Consider the following 20,521-nt stretch of genomic DNA (forward strand, 5'->3'; position numbering starts at 1 on the left):
CTGTACTAGTTTGCATTCCCACAAACAGTGTAAGAGTTTTCCCTTTTCTCCACACCCTCTCCAGCATTTATTGCTTGTAGACTTTTGGATCACAGCCATTCTGACTGGCGTGAAATGGTACCTCATTGTGGTTTTGATTTGCATTTCTCTGATAATGAGTGATGTTGAGCATCTTTTCATGTGTTTGTTAGCCACCTGTATGTCTTCTTTGGAGAAATGTCTATTTAGTTCTTTGGCCCACTTTTTGATTGGGTCATTTATTTTTCTGGAATTGAGCTGTAGGAGTTGCTTGTATATTTTTGAGATTAGTTGTTTGTCAGTTGCTTCATTTGCTATTATTTTCTCCCATTCTGAAGGCTACCTTTTCACCTTGCTAATAGTTTCCTTTGATGTGCAGAAGCTTTTAAGGTTAATTAGGTCCCATTTGTTTATTTTTGCTTTTATTTCCAATATTCTGGGAGGTGGGTCATAGAGGATCTGATTTTATAGTTTCTGGTCTTACGTTTAGATCTTTAATCCATTTTGAGTTTATTTTTGTGTATGGTGTTAGAAAGTGTTCTAGTTTCATTCTTTTACAAGTGGTTGACCAGATTTCCCAGCACCACTTGTTAAAGAGATTGTCTTTAATCCATTGTATATTCTTGCCTCCTTTGTCAAAGATGAGGTGTCCATATGTGCGTGGATTTATCTCTGGGCTTTCTATTTTGTTCCATTGATCTATATTTCTGTCTTTGTGCCAGTACCATACTGTCTTGATGACTGTGGCTTTGTAGTAGAGCCTGAAGTCAGGCAGGTTAATTCTTCCAGTTTCATTTTTCTTTCTTAAGATTGCTTTGGCTATTCGAGGTCTTTTGTATTTCTATATAAACTGTGAAATTATTTGTTCTAGCTCTGTGAAGAATACCGTTGGTAGCTTGATAGGGATTGCATTGAATCTATAAATTGCTTTGAGTAGTATACTCATTTTCACTATGTTGATTCTTCCGATCCATGAACATGGTATATTTCTCCATCTATTAGTGTCCTCTTTGATTTCTTTCACCAGTGTTTTATAGTTTTATCTATATAGGTCTTTAGTTTCTTTAGGTAGATATATTCCTAATTATTTTATTCTTTTTGTTGCAATGGTGAATGGAATTGTTTCCTTAATTTCTCTTTCTATTTTCTCATTATTAGTGTATAGGAGTGCAAGAGATTTCTGTGTGTTGATTTTATATCCTGCAACTTTACTATATTCATTGATTATTTCTAATAATTTTCTAGTGGAGTCTTTAGGGTTTTCTATGTAGAGGATCATGTCATCTGCAAATAGTGAGAGTTTTACTTCTTCTTTTTCAATTTGGATTCCTTTTATTTCTTTTTCTGCTCTGATTGCTGTGGCCAAAACTTCCAGAACTATGTCGAATAGTAATGGTGAGAGTGGGCACCCTTGTCTTGTTCCTGACTTTAGAGGAAATGCTTTCAATTTTTCACCATTGAGGATAATGTTTGCTGTGGGTTTGTCATATATAGCTTTTATTATGTTGAGGTATGTTCCTTCTATTCCTGCTTTCTGGAGAGTTTTTATCATAAATGGATGTTGAATTTTGTCAAAGGCTTTCTCTGCATCTATTGAGATAATCATATGGTTTTTACTTTTCAATTTGTTAATGTGGTGTATTACATTGATTGATTTGCAGATATTGAAGAATCCTTGCATCCCTAGGATAAAGCTCACTTGGTCATGGTGTATGATCTTTTTAATGTGTTGTTGGATTCTGATTGCTAGAATTTTGTTAAGGATTTTTGCATCTATGTTCATCAGTGATATTGGCCTGTAGTTTTCTTTTTTTGTGGCATCTTTGTCAGGTTTTGGTATTAGGGTGATGGTGGCCTCATAGAATGAGTTTGGAAGTTTACCATCCTCTGCAATTTTCTGGAAGAGTTTGAGTAGGATAGGTGTTAGCTCTTCTCTAAATTTTTGGTAGAATTCAGCTGTGAAGCCGTCTGGACCTGGGCTTTTGTTTGCTGGAAGATTTCTGATTACAGTTTCAATTTCCATGCTTGTGATGGGTCTGTTAAGATTTTCTATTTCTTCCTGGTCCAGTTTTGGAAAGTTGTACTTTTCTAAGAATTTGTCCATTTCTTCCACGTTGTCCATTTTATTGGCATATAATTGTTGATAGTAGTCTCTTATGATCCTTTGTATTTGTGTGTTGTCTGTTGTGATCTCTCCCTTTTCATTTCTAATTTTATTGATTTGATTTTTCTCCCTTTGTTTCTTGATGAGTCTGGCTGATGGTTTGTCAATTTTATTTATCCTCTCAAAGAACCAGCTTTTGGCTTTGTTGATTTTTGCTATGGTCTCTTTTGTTTCTTTTGCATTTATTTCTGCCCTAACTTTTAAGATTTCTTTCTTTCTACTAACCCTGGGGTTCTTCATTTCTTCCTTTTCTAGTTGCTTTAGGTGTAGAGTTAGGTTATTTATTTGACTTTTTTCTTGTTTATTGAGGTATGCCTGTATTGCTATGAACTTTCCCCTTAGGACTGCTTTTACAGTGTCCCACAGGTTTTGGGTTGTTGTGTTTCTATGCAAATTTTTATTTCTTTTTTGATTTCTTCTGTGATTTGTTGGTTATTCAGCAGCGTGTTGAAGAGAGACTTTTTAATAAAATCGGGGCAGCATCCAGGCCCAAATTCCCACTTCACTCTTACTGGTTGTGTGACTTTAGGTATCAGATAACCTGAGTCTCATCTTTTCATCTCTTCAGGTTCCTTTAAAGCTTGAATAAAGGAATATAAATACTTCACTAAATTCCGTGTCTCACACAAAGAAGCATTCTATGTATTATATAAATTGGATTCCTTTCTACCATATTCTAGATTCTTTATAAAATCCAGTTTTCTAGTTTCTCCTGAAAACCGAGGGCCTGTCAACACTTGGCCAGTCATGGCCTTGAAGCAGCTGAGCCTCATGGCACCCTTCCAACTCAGCTGAGAATCCTGGGCCCCCGTTTCCATTCGTCATCATCTTCACCGCTGATACAAGGCGTGGACACAGCCTGGCTCCGCACATGCCCAATTGCTATTCCAGGCCTGTTCCTGTAAGCACTTGAGCTTATGACCCCCCTCTCCAGGGACAGTTTAAGTCAGGAAGTCAGCAGACTGAGAATGAATTTGGTTTGTCAATCCTCAGTCTGTCTGTCAGTCCGAGGGGATGATACCCTTTCAGGGTGTGAACAGGTGGCAAGGAGAATCTGAGCATAGGACACAGTAGGGAGACCATCTGTTAGGGTCTCACTGTGAATTCTTCCAGCATTCAGAGGGTCTATATGAAGATACCAACTCAGACACAAAATACAAACGGAGATTGTGAGTTACATGAGGCTCTCCATTTCTGTGAATAACTGGAGGTGGACCCCAGTGGGGAGAGGCTGAGTTTTGCTTATAACAGCTTTGTGGTGGTGGCTCAGGCACGTTTGAACCAGTGGGGAAGGGGGATGACTGGGGGAGATACATTCTGGAATGAGGAGATGGACAATCAAGATAAGGAAGAGTTAAAAAAGAAATAGAAGACAACATTAAGATCTGGTCAAGACATTAGAAAGGAAAGGAAGAAGTCAAATACAAGCACAAATAAAAATGTTTAGCTCTGCCATACAGGTTACAAGCAAAATATGGGTTACAGGCTGATCAGAGAGTTGGGGCAGGTGGTGGAGGAGCAACTGCCCTATAATGACAGGAGGGTCTAGCACTTGACAAGCACTGTGTATCAGCTGGAGATCTGAGCCCTCTGTGTGTATTATCTCATCACACCCTCACAGCAACCCTATGAAGTGCACGCTATTATCACCCATTACAGAGGAGGAAATGGTACAGATGAGGTGACAAGGGGTTGAAAAACTTGTCCAAGGTCAAAGAGCTATATGCTAGAGCCAGCATTTGAACCCAGATCATGAAATGCTAGAGCGCAGGTGCTACATGGCCATCCTGGACTACCTCTCAGCATCCACTGACAAAAGACCAGCCCTTCATTCAACACAAATGTTCCAGGGCTTCACTGGCGCCCAGAGCACAGACCCAGTACCTGTCCTTGCGGGGTATCAGTTTTGTGATTTTATTTGACCTTGGACAGATTACTCAATTTTTCTCAAATTCCTCATCTGTAAAATAAAGATAAATAAATTTAAAAAAATACCTAACTTAATAGATAGGTATTATTGAAAGAATTCAGTGAAATAATGTATGTGAAGCTATTAAATTTTCACATGAAATGTATTAAAGAAGAAACTCAAGTGGACATTTAATAACTCTTACAAAATCACTCCCTCCCCATATTTATGTTCAATTGATTATTGGCAAAGGTGCCAAGACAATTTAACAGAAAAAATCAATTTTTTAGACAAATAGTGCTAAGATAACTGCATTAGTTCAGTTCAGTGCAGTTGCTCAGTCGTGTCTGACTCTTTGCACCCCCATGAACTGCAGCACGCCAGGCCTCCCTGTCCATCACTAACTCCCGGAGTCCACCCAAACCCACGTCCATTGAGTCGGTGATGCCATCCAACCATCTCATCGTCTGTCATTCCCTTCTCCTCCTGCCCTCAACCTTTCCCAGCATCAGGGTCTTTTCAAATGAGTCAGCTCTTCACATCAGGTGGCCAAAGTATTGGAGTTTCAGCTTCAGCATCAGTCCTTCCAATGAATATTCAGGACTGATTTCCTTTAGGATGGACTGGTTATATCTCCTTGCAGTCCAAGGGACTCTCAAGAGTCTTCTCCAACACCACAGTTCAAATGCATCAATTCTTCGGTGCTCAGCTTTCTTTATAGTCCAACTCTCACATTCATACATGACCACTGGAAAAATCATAGCCTTGACTAGACGGACCTTTGTTGACAAAGTACTGTCTCTGCTTTTCAATATGCTATCTAGGTTGGTCATAACTTTCCTTCCAAGGAGTAAGCGTCTTTTAATTTCATGGTTTTAATCACCATCTGCAGTGATTTTGGAGCCCAGAAAAATAAAGTCAGCCACTGTTTTCAAAAGAATGAAATTGAGCTCCTATCTCACATCATATCTTAAAATATTAGATAAAAATGGATCATAGGACTGAGTATAAGAGCTATTAATAAAACTATAAAATTCTTGGAAGAAAACATAGGTATAAATCTTTATGACCTTGGAATAGGCAATGGTTTCTTAGATATAACAAAGAAAAAAAAAATAGATAAAATTTACATAAATTTTACATAAACTTACATAAATTTACATAAACTTTTGTGCCGTAAATGATGCCACAAAGAAAGTAAAGGACAACCTATAGAATGAGAGAATGTTTTTGCAAATTATATATCTATAAAAGATTTATATCTAGAACATTTAAAGAACTCTAATCATCTAAAGATAAAAAAGATAAACAACCAGATTAAAAGTGGACAAAGGGGTGGAATAGATTTTTCTCTGAAGAATATATATAAATGGCCAATAAGCAGACAAAAAGATGCTTAATGTCATTAACCATCAGGGAAATGCAAATCAAAATTACAGTTAGATACCGCTTCATACCTACAAGGATGCTTATAATAAAAAAGAAGACAATAACAAGTACTGGTGAATATGTGGAGAAATTGGAACCCTTATACATTGCCAGTGGAAATGAAAAATTAGTGCAGCCACTTTGGAAAACAACTTAACCGTTACTCAGACTATTAAATATAGAGCTACAGTATGATCCAGCAATTCCATCATTAGGTATATTCCCAAGAAAAATGTCCATCTACACAAAATTTGTACATGAATGTTCATATCATTACTTATAACAGCCCCAAAGTAGAAACAGCTGATAAGTGGATAAGTCAAATGGGGTATAATCATACAATGGAATAAGACTTGTCCATAAAAGGAAATGAAGTAGTGATACATACTACAACGTGGCTAATCCTTGAAATTACTGTTATAAGAAATCACAAAAGACTGCATATTTTAATAGTGTATGATTCTATTTACATAAAATGTCCAGAATGGGCAATTCTTAAAGACAGAGAGAAGGTTCATGGTTGACTGGGTCAGGGGAGGAGGTGGTTGGGAGTGACTAGTGGGCTCAGGGTTCCTTTTGGGGGTGATGACACTGTTCTGAAGATAATTGTTGTGATGGTTGCACTCTGTGAATATACTAGAAGTAACCAAATCACTTTACATCATGAAGTTTAATGGTATATGGATTATGAAAAATTTCTTAATATCACTCTTTCTTATCCAGTAAACTCCAAATGTACAGCATTTTTGTATTTCTTTTAGGCTGATTATGTGGTCCCTGTGGAAGATGAAGATGAAAACTATATTCATCCCACGGAAGACAGTTCAGTCCCATCTGAAAAAGGCAAGAGTTTGCAGTTTTAAGCACCTGAAAACTTCTACCAGTTGATTGGGGCATTATTTGCTTACAAGTACTAAAGGGCTCAGACATGATGCTGCTGAGACCTCTCTGCTCCATAACCACAGCATTTGCCTTCTTTGGTTGAGTGGCTGGTCCATCAGAGAGCATAGTGAGCAACCCATCCCTGTGTTTTTCAACCTTGATTCTTCTTTCTCCATCCTCTTCCATGATTTAATACTGTCTTCTCAAATTATAAAAGCACCTAGGTTCTTCTCTTTAGCTCTTCACTAAAAATGGATTTCTCATACAATCTAGTATTAGTGAGGTCATGAGCCACCAGGCTAATCTTACAAATATTGTACCAGGAATAATTTCTGCAGAGGACTGAGAAAATGAGAGGATAAAATATGCTCTGTGTTCTAATTCTTTAAAATTTAGTGCTACGTCAGGTCCACAAGAAACATTTCATTTGTAAATCCTTCACGAAATAACAAATGCAGTTACAAATAAATTATCTTAAAAAGCCCATGCCACGTACCCTCAGATGAGGCATGGAACAGGGTAGGATTACTTTGAACATAGTCGCTATGGAGAATATAATCCTGTATAAATGCTGCCTCTTCAGGTAACGCTATTCATCTAATAAACCTGACTCCGAAGTAGCGGTACTCAGGTTTTACGCTGTCATCACGTCACAGCCCTCTCCTTCACGCCCTAAATAGCAACAACAGTGTCTAGGTCCTCCGAGATTCCTAAATTCACCCATAACCACAAAACAATAAGTGCAAATGAAATGCCCCCATACCCCTAACCCTACAAAATCCAAGAGAAATGTGTGGCAGGGAAGTCAGGGCTATTAATTTGGCCCCTCCACCGTTAGTTTAATACATGTTTCCCTGATGAAAAACACTCTTTCATCTCTGAGACCCCCAGTTTGGCAAATGAAATTCCAAGCAACTATTCACTTTAATTATTAATATATTCATTCGAAAAATGTTTCTTTTTTTCTTCTGAAAAGGCTACTTTTAATGGCTTGTGGGCTTAATTAAGCGTGTCTCCCATTCTTTGCAAATTATCTGGTCTAGCCCATTATTTCTACCATGCATTTTTCCATAAGTGTATATCTCCATCAGTAGACTGTATCTACAATATATACATATAACCCTAATATATATATGATTGTGTGTTTCAGCTCCCATGGTGAATAGATCAATCAAGCCAAATAACTCCTCCAAGTCAGCCTCTCCTCCAGGGACAGCTCCAGGTAGAATATACACATGAGTTGGTGTTTTTTTTTTGTTTGTTTATTGTGAAATGATTACATTCGGGGATTTGGCTTTCAATCCACTCTAAATAGGATAAACAACTCAGAGCAAGTATTATGAAACAATCCCTTGTATTTCCTAATGTCTTCATAAGTAGCAACAGAGACTTCTCGTGTTCATCCTCTGTGTGGTGGCACCTGTGTGGAGGACCCTTGTCCCCATGTCCCTGCATCTCCAACAGACACGTCCTGGTCTTCATCTGACCTCTCTGAGCACTTCACTGGTTTCTCCTCCTCTTCCCCTCCCCTGACTGAGGATGCCTGCACGGGTCAGCCTCAGCCCTCTGCTCTTCTTGCAGAATATCGTGCAGGTTAAGAACTTGGGTTCTGAGCCAGGCATTCCAGTGCTCCCCCTTCTCAACTGTATCACACTGGGTCTGTACTTCACCTCTCCAAGCATCACATTTCCTCATGTGTAGATGGAGATAACAGCCCAAGCCCTGAGACAGGAGAATTCTGAAAATGTGAGTGGGAAATTCTTAAGTGCCTGGCATACAGTAGGTGCTCAATAGACCATTATTTTTCACGTCTTTCGGGTGTATCCATTCTCCTGTATTCACTTTGGTGGTCTAAGCTAATGACCCTCTGGTGCCCAAACTTAACCCTTCTTCCTTCCCACCACCACAAGCTCAATGCATCCATCACTCCTACCCTTTGGGCATTGCTATTCCTCTTTACACGTCAGCCTCCGGGCTCCATGTCTCAGCGTGCTTGTGCTCTTTCCCAATCCTATTGCTTTTTTCCTGAATTTGCTCTTCTATTTCGGAGAAAGCAGTGGCAACCCACTCCAGTACTCTTGCCTGGAAAATCCCATGGATGGAGGAGCCTGGTAGGCTGCAGTCCATGGGGTCGCTAAGAGTCGGACACAGCTGAGCCACTTTACTTTCACTTTTCACTTTCATGCATTGGAGAAGGAAATGGCAACCCACTCCAGTGTTCTTGCCTGGAGAATCCCAGGGACGGGGGAGCCTGGTGGGCTGCCGTCTATGGGGTTGCACAGAGTCAGACATGACTGAAGCGACTTAGCAGCAGCAGGAGCTCTTCTATTTTAGTTGTCACCACCTTAACCAGGCTTTCTTTAACACTTCATACCTTCTGTCTTACAGTGTCCACTAAGCACATCCTCGCCTCTAGGCTCTTTCCTCAGTCACTGAGATGAGCTTCTGACCCTTCCAAATGTTGCTAGCTTCATCGCATTACACAGCTTTTACCATGTCATCCCTACACAAACCATGAACTCTCAGCGGTTCCTAAGTGTCTCCTGTTGCTGTTGTTTAGTCACTCAGTCATGTCCAACTCTTTTGCGACCCCATGAACTGTAGCCCACCAGGCTCCTCTGGTCATGGAATTTTCCAGGCAAGAATACTGGAATGGGTTGCCATTTGCTTCTCCAAGGGACCTTCTTCTCCTGTAGGGTCTGGCAACTCCCAGACTGAGACCCACAGTGCTGAGTAATGCCCATAGCCTCACCCTATTACAGCACAGAGAGATGTAGGAGCCTCCTCCACAGCATTCCTCCTTAACCTCTCCCCAACTGTGTGCCCAACACACACACACACACACACTCCCTTCTCTCCCAGACCTGAAGGCTCAACACAGAGATTGGGAGACTGACCTCTGCTTTCAGTGACATGGTCCTTGAGAGAAAATGCAAGAGGAGTATTTTTAGTAGGTTTTCCTAGACTCATTTCCTGTGCAATTGCTCACCCTCTTCACAAGTTCTTACTTCTCCTCACCCTCAGAACCCACAAGCTCTTTATACTTGCAGCATAGTGGTCAGAGTCATCCAGCTCATCTTCATTCCTGGGAACAAATGTCAACACACCGACCTAAAATGTCGTGGAGAGGTTGCTTTCTTCCCAACTGAAATAGAGACTCCTGACCTGTAATAACTCAGGAGAAGAGCCTTCATTACTGGAAGAGAAAATGTTTCATTGAAACAGATAAATGAAAGTTTAAGCACTCCTTTAGAACAATAGTTTAATACTCTCTGGCACTTACATCTTAAAATGCTCTTCTTGCCTTACATGGACGTTTTCTTCCTAAAACACACCTGATACTCCAATCAGCCTATGTTTCATGGGTCCTGCCTTCTGGCATTTGTTTGTGTTCTCATTTTTATGACACCAAACCCTACACATCCTTCAAAGTCCAGCTTGAAGTCTCCCCTCCTGGAAATCTCCTATGTTTTTTAGCCCTTAGAGAGCTTTTCTTTGCCATAAGTCTCATCCCACTTATACTCAGCCCGCACCTATTCTCCAATTGCTTTGGGTCTCAGTCTAATCTCCCTAAGTATGTTGCAAGCTCCTTGAAGACACTGCCTTAGTATTGCTGACACAGGAGGCCTTTCCTGATACCACAGTGGGCTAGATCCCCTTGGTGTGCACGCCTATTGTACCCTGCACTTCCCGTTTATCCCCTGATCATTCCTGAGATCTCTGTCTTTCCTGTAAGACTCTTAGCTCCATGTCTTGCTCATATTTGTGTTTCTAGGGCCTAGACAGGTCCTGGCTCAGAGCAGGTGCTGAAATGGTAGGTGGGTCAGCTGATTGAGAGCAATTGAGCCCCCCAACTCTGACTGTCTTTAAGGAATTATATGGCCCCATTATAAAAGATGCTTACTCCTTGGAAGGAAAGTTGTGACCAACCTAGATAGCATATTCAAAAGCAGAGACATTACTTTGCCAACAAAGGTTCATCTAGTCAAGGCTATGGTTTTTCCTGTGGTCATGTATGGATGTGAGAGTTGGACTGTGAAGAAGGCTGAGTGCCGAAGAGTTGATGCTTTTGAACTGTGGTGTTGGAGAAGACTCTTGAGAGTCCCTTGAACTGCAAGGAGATCCAACCAGTCCATTGTGAAGGAGATCAGCCCTGGGATTTCTTTGGAAGGAATGATGCTAAAGCTAAAACTCCAGTACTTTGGCCACCTCATGCGAAGAGTTGACTCATTGGAAAAGATTCTGATGCTGGGAGGGATTGGGGGCAAAAGGAGAAGGGGATGACAGAGGATGAGATGGCTGGATGGCATCACTGACTCGATGAACGTGAGTCTGGGTGAACTCCAGGAGTTGGTGATGAACAGGGAGGCCTGGCGTGCTGTGATTCATGGGGTCGCAAAGAGTCAGACACGACTGAGCAACTGATCTGATCTGATTATAAAGGCATTAGCCCACTGGATTTACTATTCATTAGTTTTACATTAATCTAGTATAGCTAAATTTTATCACTAGGGGCATCAGATGCAGAAACCAAACTTGAACAAGAAAATAATTTCTTGGTTAAATGACTGTTGGATATAGACAGAAGAAAGTTCAGGAGGAGGAAGAAAGTAAGTTAACTTAAGGAACAAACCTGAACAGTTAGAGGGAGTTTCTAAGTATGCAAACAGTATAGTTTTCAGAGATGATTTTTGTAAAATGAATAATCAGACTCCTGGCCTATGTCTTTGAATAATTGAACCATTGTCCTTTAAAGGCTTCAGAACATGCCCTATAGGCATCATGACAGTGCTAAGGTTTCAGGTGTCCCTATCAAAGTACCCCACCATGACACTTGAAAGTGAAAGTCGCTCAGTTGTGTCCAGGACTATACAGTCCATGGAGTTCTCCAGGCCAGAATACTAAGTGGGTAGCTTTCCCTTATCCAGGGGATCTTCCCAACCCAGGGATTGAACCCAAGTCTCCCACACTGCAGAATACTGGAGTGGGTAGCCTATCCCTTCTCCAGTGGATCTTCCTGACCCAGTAATTGAACTGGAGTCTCCTGCATTGCAGGTGGATTCTTTACCAACTGAGCTATAAGGGAAGCCTGACACTTGTTTCTGGTTAATGTTGCTCTTGGCTCTTTGATGGCTAGTAAGGTGCTGGTCAAGGATCACACACTGGATTAGGCGCAAAGGCAGGCTCTCTCTCTCTCGGCGTTCCATCCTGGGAAGCACAGTAGTGGGACTTAGCCCAGACTCCAAAGCCAGAGAGTCCAAGCCTTGGCTCTGACACTCACTAGGTACTAGCCTTCAAGCAAGCTAAGTAATCCCCCTGTCTGTTTCCCCTACTGAAAAAATTAAGGAGAAAATGGCACCTATGCCTCAGGATATTGTGAGCATTAAATGAGTAAAAAGATATGAGTCATACATAAAATACAAGCTCTTTGTGATTTATCATGATTATTATTGTCCAGAATCACTTGTTCAACCTGCCTTAATTCAAGACCGTCTGGTAGAGCAGCCTGTGCACATCTTAGGGAAGTGTTCCTTTCTTTCCATATAAAGTTTTACTCTAAATCATGTTTTTCCAGCCTCAGCACAGTTGGCGCTTGGGGCTAGGTGATTCTTGTGGGGGCTGTCCTGTGCATTGAGGGCTGTTCAGCATCTCTAGCCCCTGCCCACTAGATGCCAGTATACCCCCCTCCTCAACAGTGATTGGCAAAGATGTCTCCAGTCACTGCCTGGAGGAGGGAGACAAAATCACTCCCCATTCAGAACCACTGGTCTAAACAAACTGAAAGACTGTCGCCCATTGTGATTTATCTCTAAATGTGCATTTAGAAGGTGGTTCGAGCTCTGGTTGATTTTGTAGTTTTTGTCAGAAGATGGTACTCAAGGCATGTATTTCTGAGCATCCTCTAAGAAAACTGCATTTTAAAATATTCTTATTTCCTTATTTCCTAAAATTGGGGGAGTGCAGTGAGCAGAGTTTTGGAATTTACAATTCCTTGCTAGTGTGCAAGTTGAATTTTACCTGTAGCCCAAATTGTTCTGAAGTTGTTAAATACAATGTCTTTTTGTATTTTGTAAGAATTCAAGCAGTGCGTGAGAGTATAGGATGCTTCAGCTAGTGTGCAAGCTCCACTAACGATATATATAGGATGCCTATAACAGCTAAAAGAGATTAAATCCCAAAGGCTTACAATGTCAACACTGGATTATTAAGAATAGGGAAATTTAACAACATGGTATGTAAAACAGAATAAAGGATGATTCATAAAATACATGTTCAGTTTGGTTCAGTTCAGTTGCTCAGCCATGTCCAACTCTTTTCAACCCCATGGACTGCAGCACTCCAGGCTTTCCTGTCCATCACCAACTCCCAGAACTTGCTCAAACTCATGTCCATCAAGTTGGTGATGCCATCCAACCATCTCATCCTCTGTGGTCCCCTTCTCCTCCTGCCTTCAATCTTTCCCACCATCAGGGTCTTTCCCAAAGAGTCAGTTCTTTGCATCAGGTGGCCAAATTATTGGAGTTTCAGCTTCAGCATCAGTCCTTCCAATGAATATTCAGGACTGATTTCCTTTAGGATTGACTGGTTGGATCTCCTTGCAGTCCAAGGGACTGTCAAGAGTCTTCTCCAAAACCACAGTTCAAAAGCATCAATTCTTTGGCTCTCAGCTTTCTTTATAGTCCAACTCTCACATCCATACATGACTACTGGAAAAAACCATAGCTTTGACTAGACAGACCTTTGTGGGCAAAATAATGCCTCTGCTTTTTAATATGCTGTCTAAGTTGCTCATAGCTTTTCTTCCAAAGAGCAATTGTCTTTTAATTTCATGGCTGCAGTCACCATCTGTAGTGATTTTGGAGCCCCCCAAAAATAAAGTCTCTCACTATTTCCATTGTTTCCCCATGCCATGGCATTCTCCATTGCCGTGAAATGATGGGACCAGATGCCATGATCTTAGTTTTCTGAATGCTGAGTTTTTTTACTCTCCTCTTTCACTTTCATCAAGAGGCTCTTTAGTTCCTCTTCACTTTCAGCCATAAGGGTGGTGTCATTTGCATATCTGAGGTTATTGATATTTCTCCTGGCAATCTTGATTCCAGCTTGTGCTTCTTCCAGCCCAGCATTTCACATGATGTACCCTGCATATAAGTTAAATAAGCAGGGTGACAATATACAGCCTTGACATACACCTTTCCCAATTTGGAAGCAGTCTGTTCTTCCATGTCAGGTTCTAACTGTTGCTTCTTGACCTGCATACAGGTTTCTCAAGAGGCAGGTGAGATGGTCTGGTATTCCCATCTCTTGAAGAATTTTCCACAGTTTGTTGTGATCCACACAGTCAAAGGCATTGGGATAATCAATAAAGCAGAAGTAGATCTTTCTCTGGAACTCTCTTGCTTTTTCGATGATCCAACAGATGTTGGCAATTTGATCTCTGATTCCTTTGGCTTTTCTAAATCCAGCTTGAGCATCTGGAAATTCACGGTTCAAGTACTGTTGAAGCCTGGCTTGGAGAATTTTGAGCTTACTTTGCTAGTGTGTGAGATGAGTGCAGTGCAGGAGTTTGAACATTCTTTGGGATTGGAATGAAAACTGACCTTTTCCAGTCCTGTGGCCACTGCTGAGGTGTTCAAAATTTGTTGGCATATTGAGTGCCACACTTCCACAGCATCATCTTTTAGGATTTGAAATAACTCAACTGGAATTCCATCACCTCCACTACCTTAGTTTGTAGTGATGCTTCCTAAGGCCCACTTGGACTTCACATTCCGGGATGTCTGGCTCTAGGTGAGTGATCACACCATCATGGTTATCTGGGTCATGAAGATCTTTTTTGAATAGCTCTTCTGTGTATTTTTGTCGCCTCTTCTTAATATCTTCTGCTTCTGTTAGGTCCATACCATTTCTGTCCTTTATTGAGGACATTCCATTTTGCATGAAATATTCCCTTGGTATCTCTACTTTTCTTGAAGAGATCTCTAGTCTTTGCATTCTATTGTTTTCCTCCATTTCTTAGCATTGATCACTGAGGAAGACTTTCTTATCTCTCCTTGCTATTCTTTGGAACTCTGCATTCAAATGGGTGTATCTTTCCTTTTCTCCTTTGCCTATAGCTTTTCTTCTTTTCTTAGCTATCTGTAAGGCCTCCTCAGAAAACCACCGTGCCTTTTTGCATTTCTTTTTCTTGGGGATGGTCTTGATCCCTGCCTCCTGTATAATGTCACGAACCTCTGTCCATAGTTCTTCAGGCACTCTGTCTGTCAGTTCTAATCCCTTGAGTCTATTTCTCACTTCCACTGTGTAGTCTTTAGGGATTTTATTTAGGTCATATCTGAATGGTCTAGTGGTTTTCCCTACTTTCTTCAATTTAAGTCTGAATTTTTCAATAAGGAGTTCATGATCTGAGCTACAGTTAGCTCCCAGTCTTGTTTTTGCTGACTGTATAGAGGTTCTCCATCTTTGGCTGCAAAGAATATAATCAACCTGGTTTTGGTATTGACCATCTGGTGATGTCCGTGTGTAGAGTCTTCTCTTGTGTTGTTGCAAGAGGGTGTTTGCTATGACCAGTGCATTCTCTTGACAAAACTCTGTTAGTCTTTGCCCTGCTTCAGTCTGTACTCCAAGGCCAAATTTGCCTGTTACTCCAGCTATCTCTTGACTTCCTACTTTTGCACTCCAGTCCCCTATGATGAAAAAGACATCTTTTTTGGGTGTTAGTTCCTGAAGATCTTGTAGGTCTTCATAGAACTGTTCAACTCCAGCTTCTTCAGCATTACTGGTTGGGGCATAGACTTGGATTACTGTGATATTGAATGACCTGCCTTGGAAACAAACAGAGATCTTTCTGTTGCTTTTGAGATTGCACTCAAGTACTGCATTTCCAACTCTTTTGTTGACTATGAAGGCTACTCCATTTCCTCTAAGGCATTCTTGCACACAGTAGTAGATATAATGGTCATCTGAATTAAATTTGCCCATTCCAGTCCATTTTAGTTCACTGATTCCTAAAATGTCGATGTTCACTCTTGTCTAACTCAATGAAACTATGAGTGATGGCGTGTAGGGCCACTCAAGATGGATGGGTCATGATGGAGAGTTCTGACAAAACGTGGTCCACTGGAGAAGGGAATGGAAAACCACTTCAGCATTCTCGCCTTGAGAACCCCATGAACAGTATGAACAATGTAAAATACATGTGGTAGAAGGAAAAACTAAGGGTAAATTCTTTCCCAGTTAAGAAAACTTAGTAACCAGCAGCTTATGCAAAGCTTGTGCTGTTAAATCAAACATTAACATAGGGACTTCCCTTGTGATCCAGTGGCTAAGACTCTGATCTCCTAGTGCAGGGGGCTTAGGTTTGATCCTTGGTCAGGGAACTAGATCCCACATGCCGCAACTAAAGATTTTGCGTGCCACAACTGAAGATCTTGCATGCCGCAACTAAGACCTAGAGAAACCAAATAAATAAATAAAAAATTTTAAATTAGCATAACTTTTCGCTCACTGTGATTTAAACAGAGCTGATTTTTCTCTTTTGTTAGTATGCTTTGGACGCATCTCTCTCTACTGCATCCCCCATTTCTGCCTTGGAGTTTTCCAACCAAGAATTCAGCTTTACCAGGAAGTGGGGATCCTGGCAGTAAGGAGGGTATGATGTTGTCCCTCCCGAGCCATGCCCAAGGGTCTGACTTCAGCCAGAGTGACAGGAAGGGTCACTGGCCTTGGAGGAGTGATTTTCCATCCTCCCATGGGCATCCGCAAAAGCACTCCTCTATTTCACTAATCTTTCCCCACAACAGGGAGAAGCAGCAAGTGAGTCTGACAGCCCAATCATGCCCCCAGAGGAACATTATGAGATTTTGACTAGAGAGGATACTGCCAGCCTGGGCTTTCAACACGAATAGCCTTAGTTTTCAGCAATGGACCTTCCCCTTAACCTCTCTGAGTCCCTGTTCACTCCCTTTGATCTTATGGGAGGCTCTAGTACCTGGCCCAGTGTCCAGCATCTAGAGACACTGCAGTGGTTGATTACAAGAGGATACGATGAAAATAGCAATAATCATATTTACTGAGATCCTTTATGAGTTATAACTAGCCTAAGTCATAAAACTCATTCATTTTACATGTATAATTCAATGGTTTTTGTAAATCATCACATTTGCAGAGTGTTGTAACCAACACTAGAATCCATTTTAGAAATTCCACCCCAACTCCAAAAAAGCCTTGACGCCCATTTTTGGTCAATGATGTTCCCATGCTCAGCCCTGGGTATTCTGATCTGCTTTCTTTCGCTATAGAGTTATCTTTTATGAACATTCACACAGATGGAGTCATATAATGTGTAGTCTTTTCCATCTCACTCCTTTCACTTTACTCAATGTTTTTGACCATCAAATACTTTCAATCCCTTTCCAGCAATAGTTTTACTTTGCTTAGTGATTGCCCAGCTGCTAAGTCATGTCTGACTCTTTGCAACCCCATGGACTGTAGCCCACCAGGCTCTTCTGTCCATGGGACAAAGGGCTACAGTCCATGGGGTTGCAAAGAGTTGGACACGACTGAAGCAACTTAGCATGCGAGTACAGCACCAGCTGGGAATCTGGTTAATTCTCTACATGTTTGTGCATGTGTGTGCTAAGTCGCTTCAGTCGTGTCCAACTTTTTGCGACCCCATGGACTGTAGCCCGCCAGGCTCCTCTGTCCATGGGATTCTTCAGGCAAGAATACTGGAGTGGATTGCCACGCCCTCCTCCATGGGATAGTCCCAACTCAGGGGTCAAACCCTAGTCTCCGGCATCTCCTGCATTGCAGGTGGATTCTTTACCTGCTGGGCCATGGGGATTGTTACCCTATTACCTAAGCACAACAACTCTGTGTTAGATAAAGTAGCTAGTGGCATTCCCATCTCACAGAGGGGTAAACTGAGGAATGGTGACTTGTAAGAGGTCACATAGCCAGTTTGGTGGCAGAGAAATAACTGGAGCTGTGTCTTCCTGATACAAGGCCAGAGCTCATACTGGACTCCACCAGCACGGAGGACAGGCAACCTGCCCCGCCCTCTCCTTTGATCACAGAAGTTATTTACGAGGAGGGAAGGGGAAAGGAAGATGCTGTCTGACTGTTTGCAGATATGAAAGTAAGGGAAGCTTAGTAGACAAGCCAGACAGTAGATATGACAACAATAACATGCCCAGGCCAAGTGAGCCCTTGGCTTTTAAAAAGAGAGGGGACCGCTGGGAGGAAATTCTGACTTAGACTTCTTTCTACTTCTTTATTTTTCAGGCAAGGTTGTTTTTTTTTTTTTTTTAATCTCTTCACCGAAACCTTCCATCAACATCCATGAGTAGCCAAGGGTATTTTCACAATGTCAATTTTTTCTTTTCCCCCTTGGATGTGGGCAGATCTCACCTTAACTGCAAACGCCTTCATTTATAGCACATTCAATGAGGAACAAACAGGAGAGCTGTGACTTTTGAACGTATGAATGTGTAAAAGTCCCTTGAAATTTAGGTAGTCAAGACAAGGGTATTTCACAGAGAAAGCACCTCCCACTCACAGTGTCAATCTTAAATATTGAGAATTTGAAGAGCAATATCAACTTGATGCCCTAGCTAATGAAGCACAGTTGGACTCATACTACTACATAGTCAGTTGATATTGATATTTTCTTTATTGCCACAGGAAATGTTAAAAATTTCAAGTGTAGCTTCTTTTTCAAAGTGTTTTAGAAAAATCATGTCAGGGTCAGGTTACATCTAAGTAAGAGTTACATGGGAGGGGCCTCTCTTTTTGCAGATGCCGCTGGTGAGAGCTTATGGAAATTAGCCCTTTTGTAAGGACTGTGTGTAGAAAGAGAGTCAATGGGCTCTGAGTGAGGGCCTGAAGGACTCTAGTGAAGTATCTGAGAATGAACTTTATGACGTCTGCATTTAATACTTTTCAAGGCCTTACCCCCTTTTTTTGTGTTTGGAATAGGTGGTCCTGTCTGATGAGGTGGCATGGGGTGCCTTTGTCTTCCCTTGTAAATTCTGAGAAGGCAGAGGCCTACTCAGCTCTTCCACAGCAACTAACATAGTACTTCCAAGTGCTTAACACATACCAGGCTCTCAATAATTCTTAGTAATAGATTATCCCCTCACCGTTTACTTATGTGTGCTTTATCTTGCAAACTCAAACAATACAGACTGAGGGCAAGTCCAACCTACATTTATAGCTTATCCCCTTTAAGTCCAATAGGAACTGTGAACTTGTAAATGTCGTAGGTTCTTAATTAAAATATTTATTCAGTTCAACTTAATTCAATAGAGAGCCTTCATGTCCCCGAGCAGTAATGTCCAGGCAGGTGAATATCGGCCTGAGAGAAGGCAGCCAGGAGATGCTGAGGGGCTGGCTTACTCTGGCCTCTCCCCTTCCAGGCCTGCTCACTGTCCAGTCTCTCACCTTCCACGCTCATAATGATGGTCAAGTAGGGAGAAGGGAAGTGGGCACGGTGGACAAGGCCTTTTGGGCCCCTTTTGTGGCTTCAGAAGATGAGATTTCGGTAACAGCTTGCTGCTTCTCTCAATGTGTCTATTTGTGCAATGGGTAAAGGCCCTGAGAATGCACATGGATGAATAAGTGTCCTCCAAATGTGAGGTGAGGTGTGTGTACTGTGCAAGTATGCACAGTTAGGAATGATTGGTATCTCCAGGTGTGATCAGGAGTGGTGGGTCTGTGCCCCTCTGACTCTGGGCATCTCTGGTGTGCACATATGTGCAGTGATTATAGATGCAAGTGTGAGCTCCCCCCCACCCCATATGAACCCTTGTGAGCTCTCACTGAGCCCACAGAATCAGAGGTTCTTAACTTGTCCCATAGGGTCAAGGAGAGGTCATTTAGCAATGTTAGAATGGGAGCTCCTAATTAACACCCCAGTTCTGAGCTTATAAACTGGCATTTTAAAAAGTATTTCATTACCTTTGCCTATGATAGGTTTTCCCCCCAAACTTCAATGTAATACTTATATATGCTTAACTGAAAGCAACAAAAAACGCACATGTCTTTTGGAGCCTGCCAGCAAGGCCAGCTCGCTGTGCCATCAGGACCAGACTGACCTGTGTATATGTCTGTGCAGGTCGCAAGAGTGGAGCCTGGGACTCCAAGTCAACTTCTTTACCTGCTGCACCATCCCCACTGCCCAGGGCCGGGTAAGTTCCTGTTGCAGAGAAGCAACTCTGTGTGATTGCAGTGACTGGTCTCTATCACTGCTGTACGTGGCCTGCCTGGAATCCACAAGGAGTCCTGCCTGAGTATCTGGGGGCCAAAGAGGGGCAGGTGTCTTTCTGCTATTTCCACCCAGAAGGGCACACGTGCCCAAGCTCAGATGCAGGCACAGCTAACATTACAATAGGTGTGCTCCTGGAGTGTGGAGATGAGACCCTCCCGCCCTACTCATCTCCATATCCAAGGCATGCTTCAAGCTGGACTTCGGGTGCCCCTGCTGACATCAAAAACTAGTAGTCTTTCCTCCCATACGCCGTCAGTTAAATCTTGAGCTCACTGGCTTGTGCTCCACAAAACAGAAGCTCCAGAGCTTGAATAATTTTAAGACCCACAAGCAGGTTTCATTCCTACTTTCTACTCCTTGGCTTCTCTTCCAAGTAGTTAGTGATCTGTAAACAAATGTGTACACAGAGCGGCATGTACTGGGTGTTCAGTCAAAGCAACACTGCTAAGGCTCCTTTCAAATGGAGATGAGAGGGTCATTCTTTCTCACTGAACTTAGAAGAACTTTGTAAACTGTTGGGTGAGTACTGTAACGTGTTAATACTACAAACAGTGACCCAATAATGTCATATTGGCTCAACAGGCTATTTTAAACACACACTTAAATCTGTCCAAGGCTGGCCTGCATGGTTATAGTCTTAATTCTGCCTTTGAGTAAAGCAAAGAAGCTTTTAATTTCAGAGGTTTATTAAGCAAAACTCTGCACATTTCTCTCTTGGCTCAGTTTTATCACTTCAGACAAGTTACATAGTCTACTAATCTCTAAAATGTAATAAAAATACCCATTTAAAAAGGAGAGTGTGAGGTTTAAATAACATGTGAATACTCTAACCCAATACCAGGTGTCTTAG

At 41.7% G+C, this 20,521-nt stretch overlaps 1 protein-coding gene across 4 annotated transcripts in view; it reads left to right on the top strand.

The window, feature by feature from the left end:
• BLNK (B cell linker) overlaps window positions 1-20,521 on the top strand; it is an 82,618-nt gene that overhangs the window by 49,434 nt on the left and 12,663 nt on the right. For 2 of the 4 annotated variants that reach the window (XM_027528927.1, XM_027528928.1), the window contains 3 exons: window positions 6,281-6,362; window positions 7,552-7,623; window positions 19,519-19,591. In XM_027528927.1, the coding sequence (XP_027384728.1) occupies window positions 6,281-6,362; window positions 7,552-7,623; window positions 19,519-19,591 (227 nt within the window). The remainder of the gene's footprint in view (window positions 1-6,280; window positions 6,363-7,551; window positions 7,624-19,518; window positions 19,592-20,521) is intronic. The other 2 variants (XM_027528929.1, XM_027528930.1) reach the window with 1 other exon arrangement.

This window comes from Bos indicus x Bos taurus, chromosome 26, assembly GCF_003369695.1.
Source record: "Bos indicus x Bos taurus breed Angus x Brahman F1 hybrid chromosome 26, Bos_hybrid_MaternalHap_v2.0, whole genome shotgun sequence".
Taxonomy (NCBI): domain Eukaryota; kingdom Metazoa; phylum Chordata; class Mammalia; order Artiodactyla; family Bovidae; genus Bos; species Bos indicus x Bos taurus.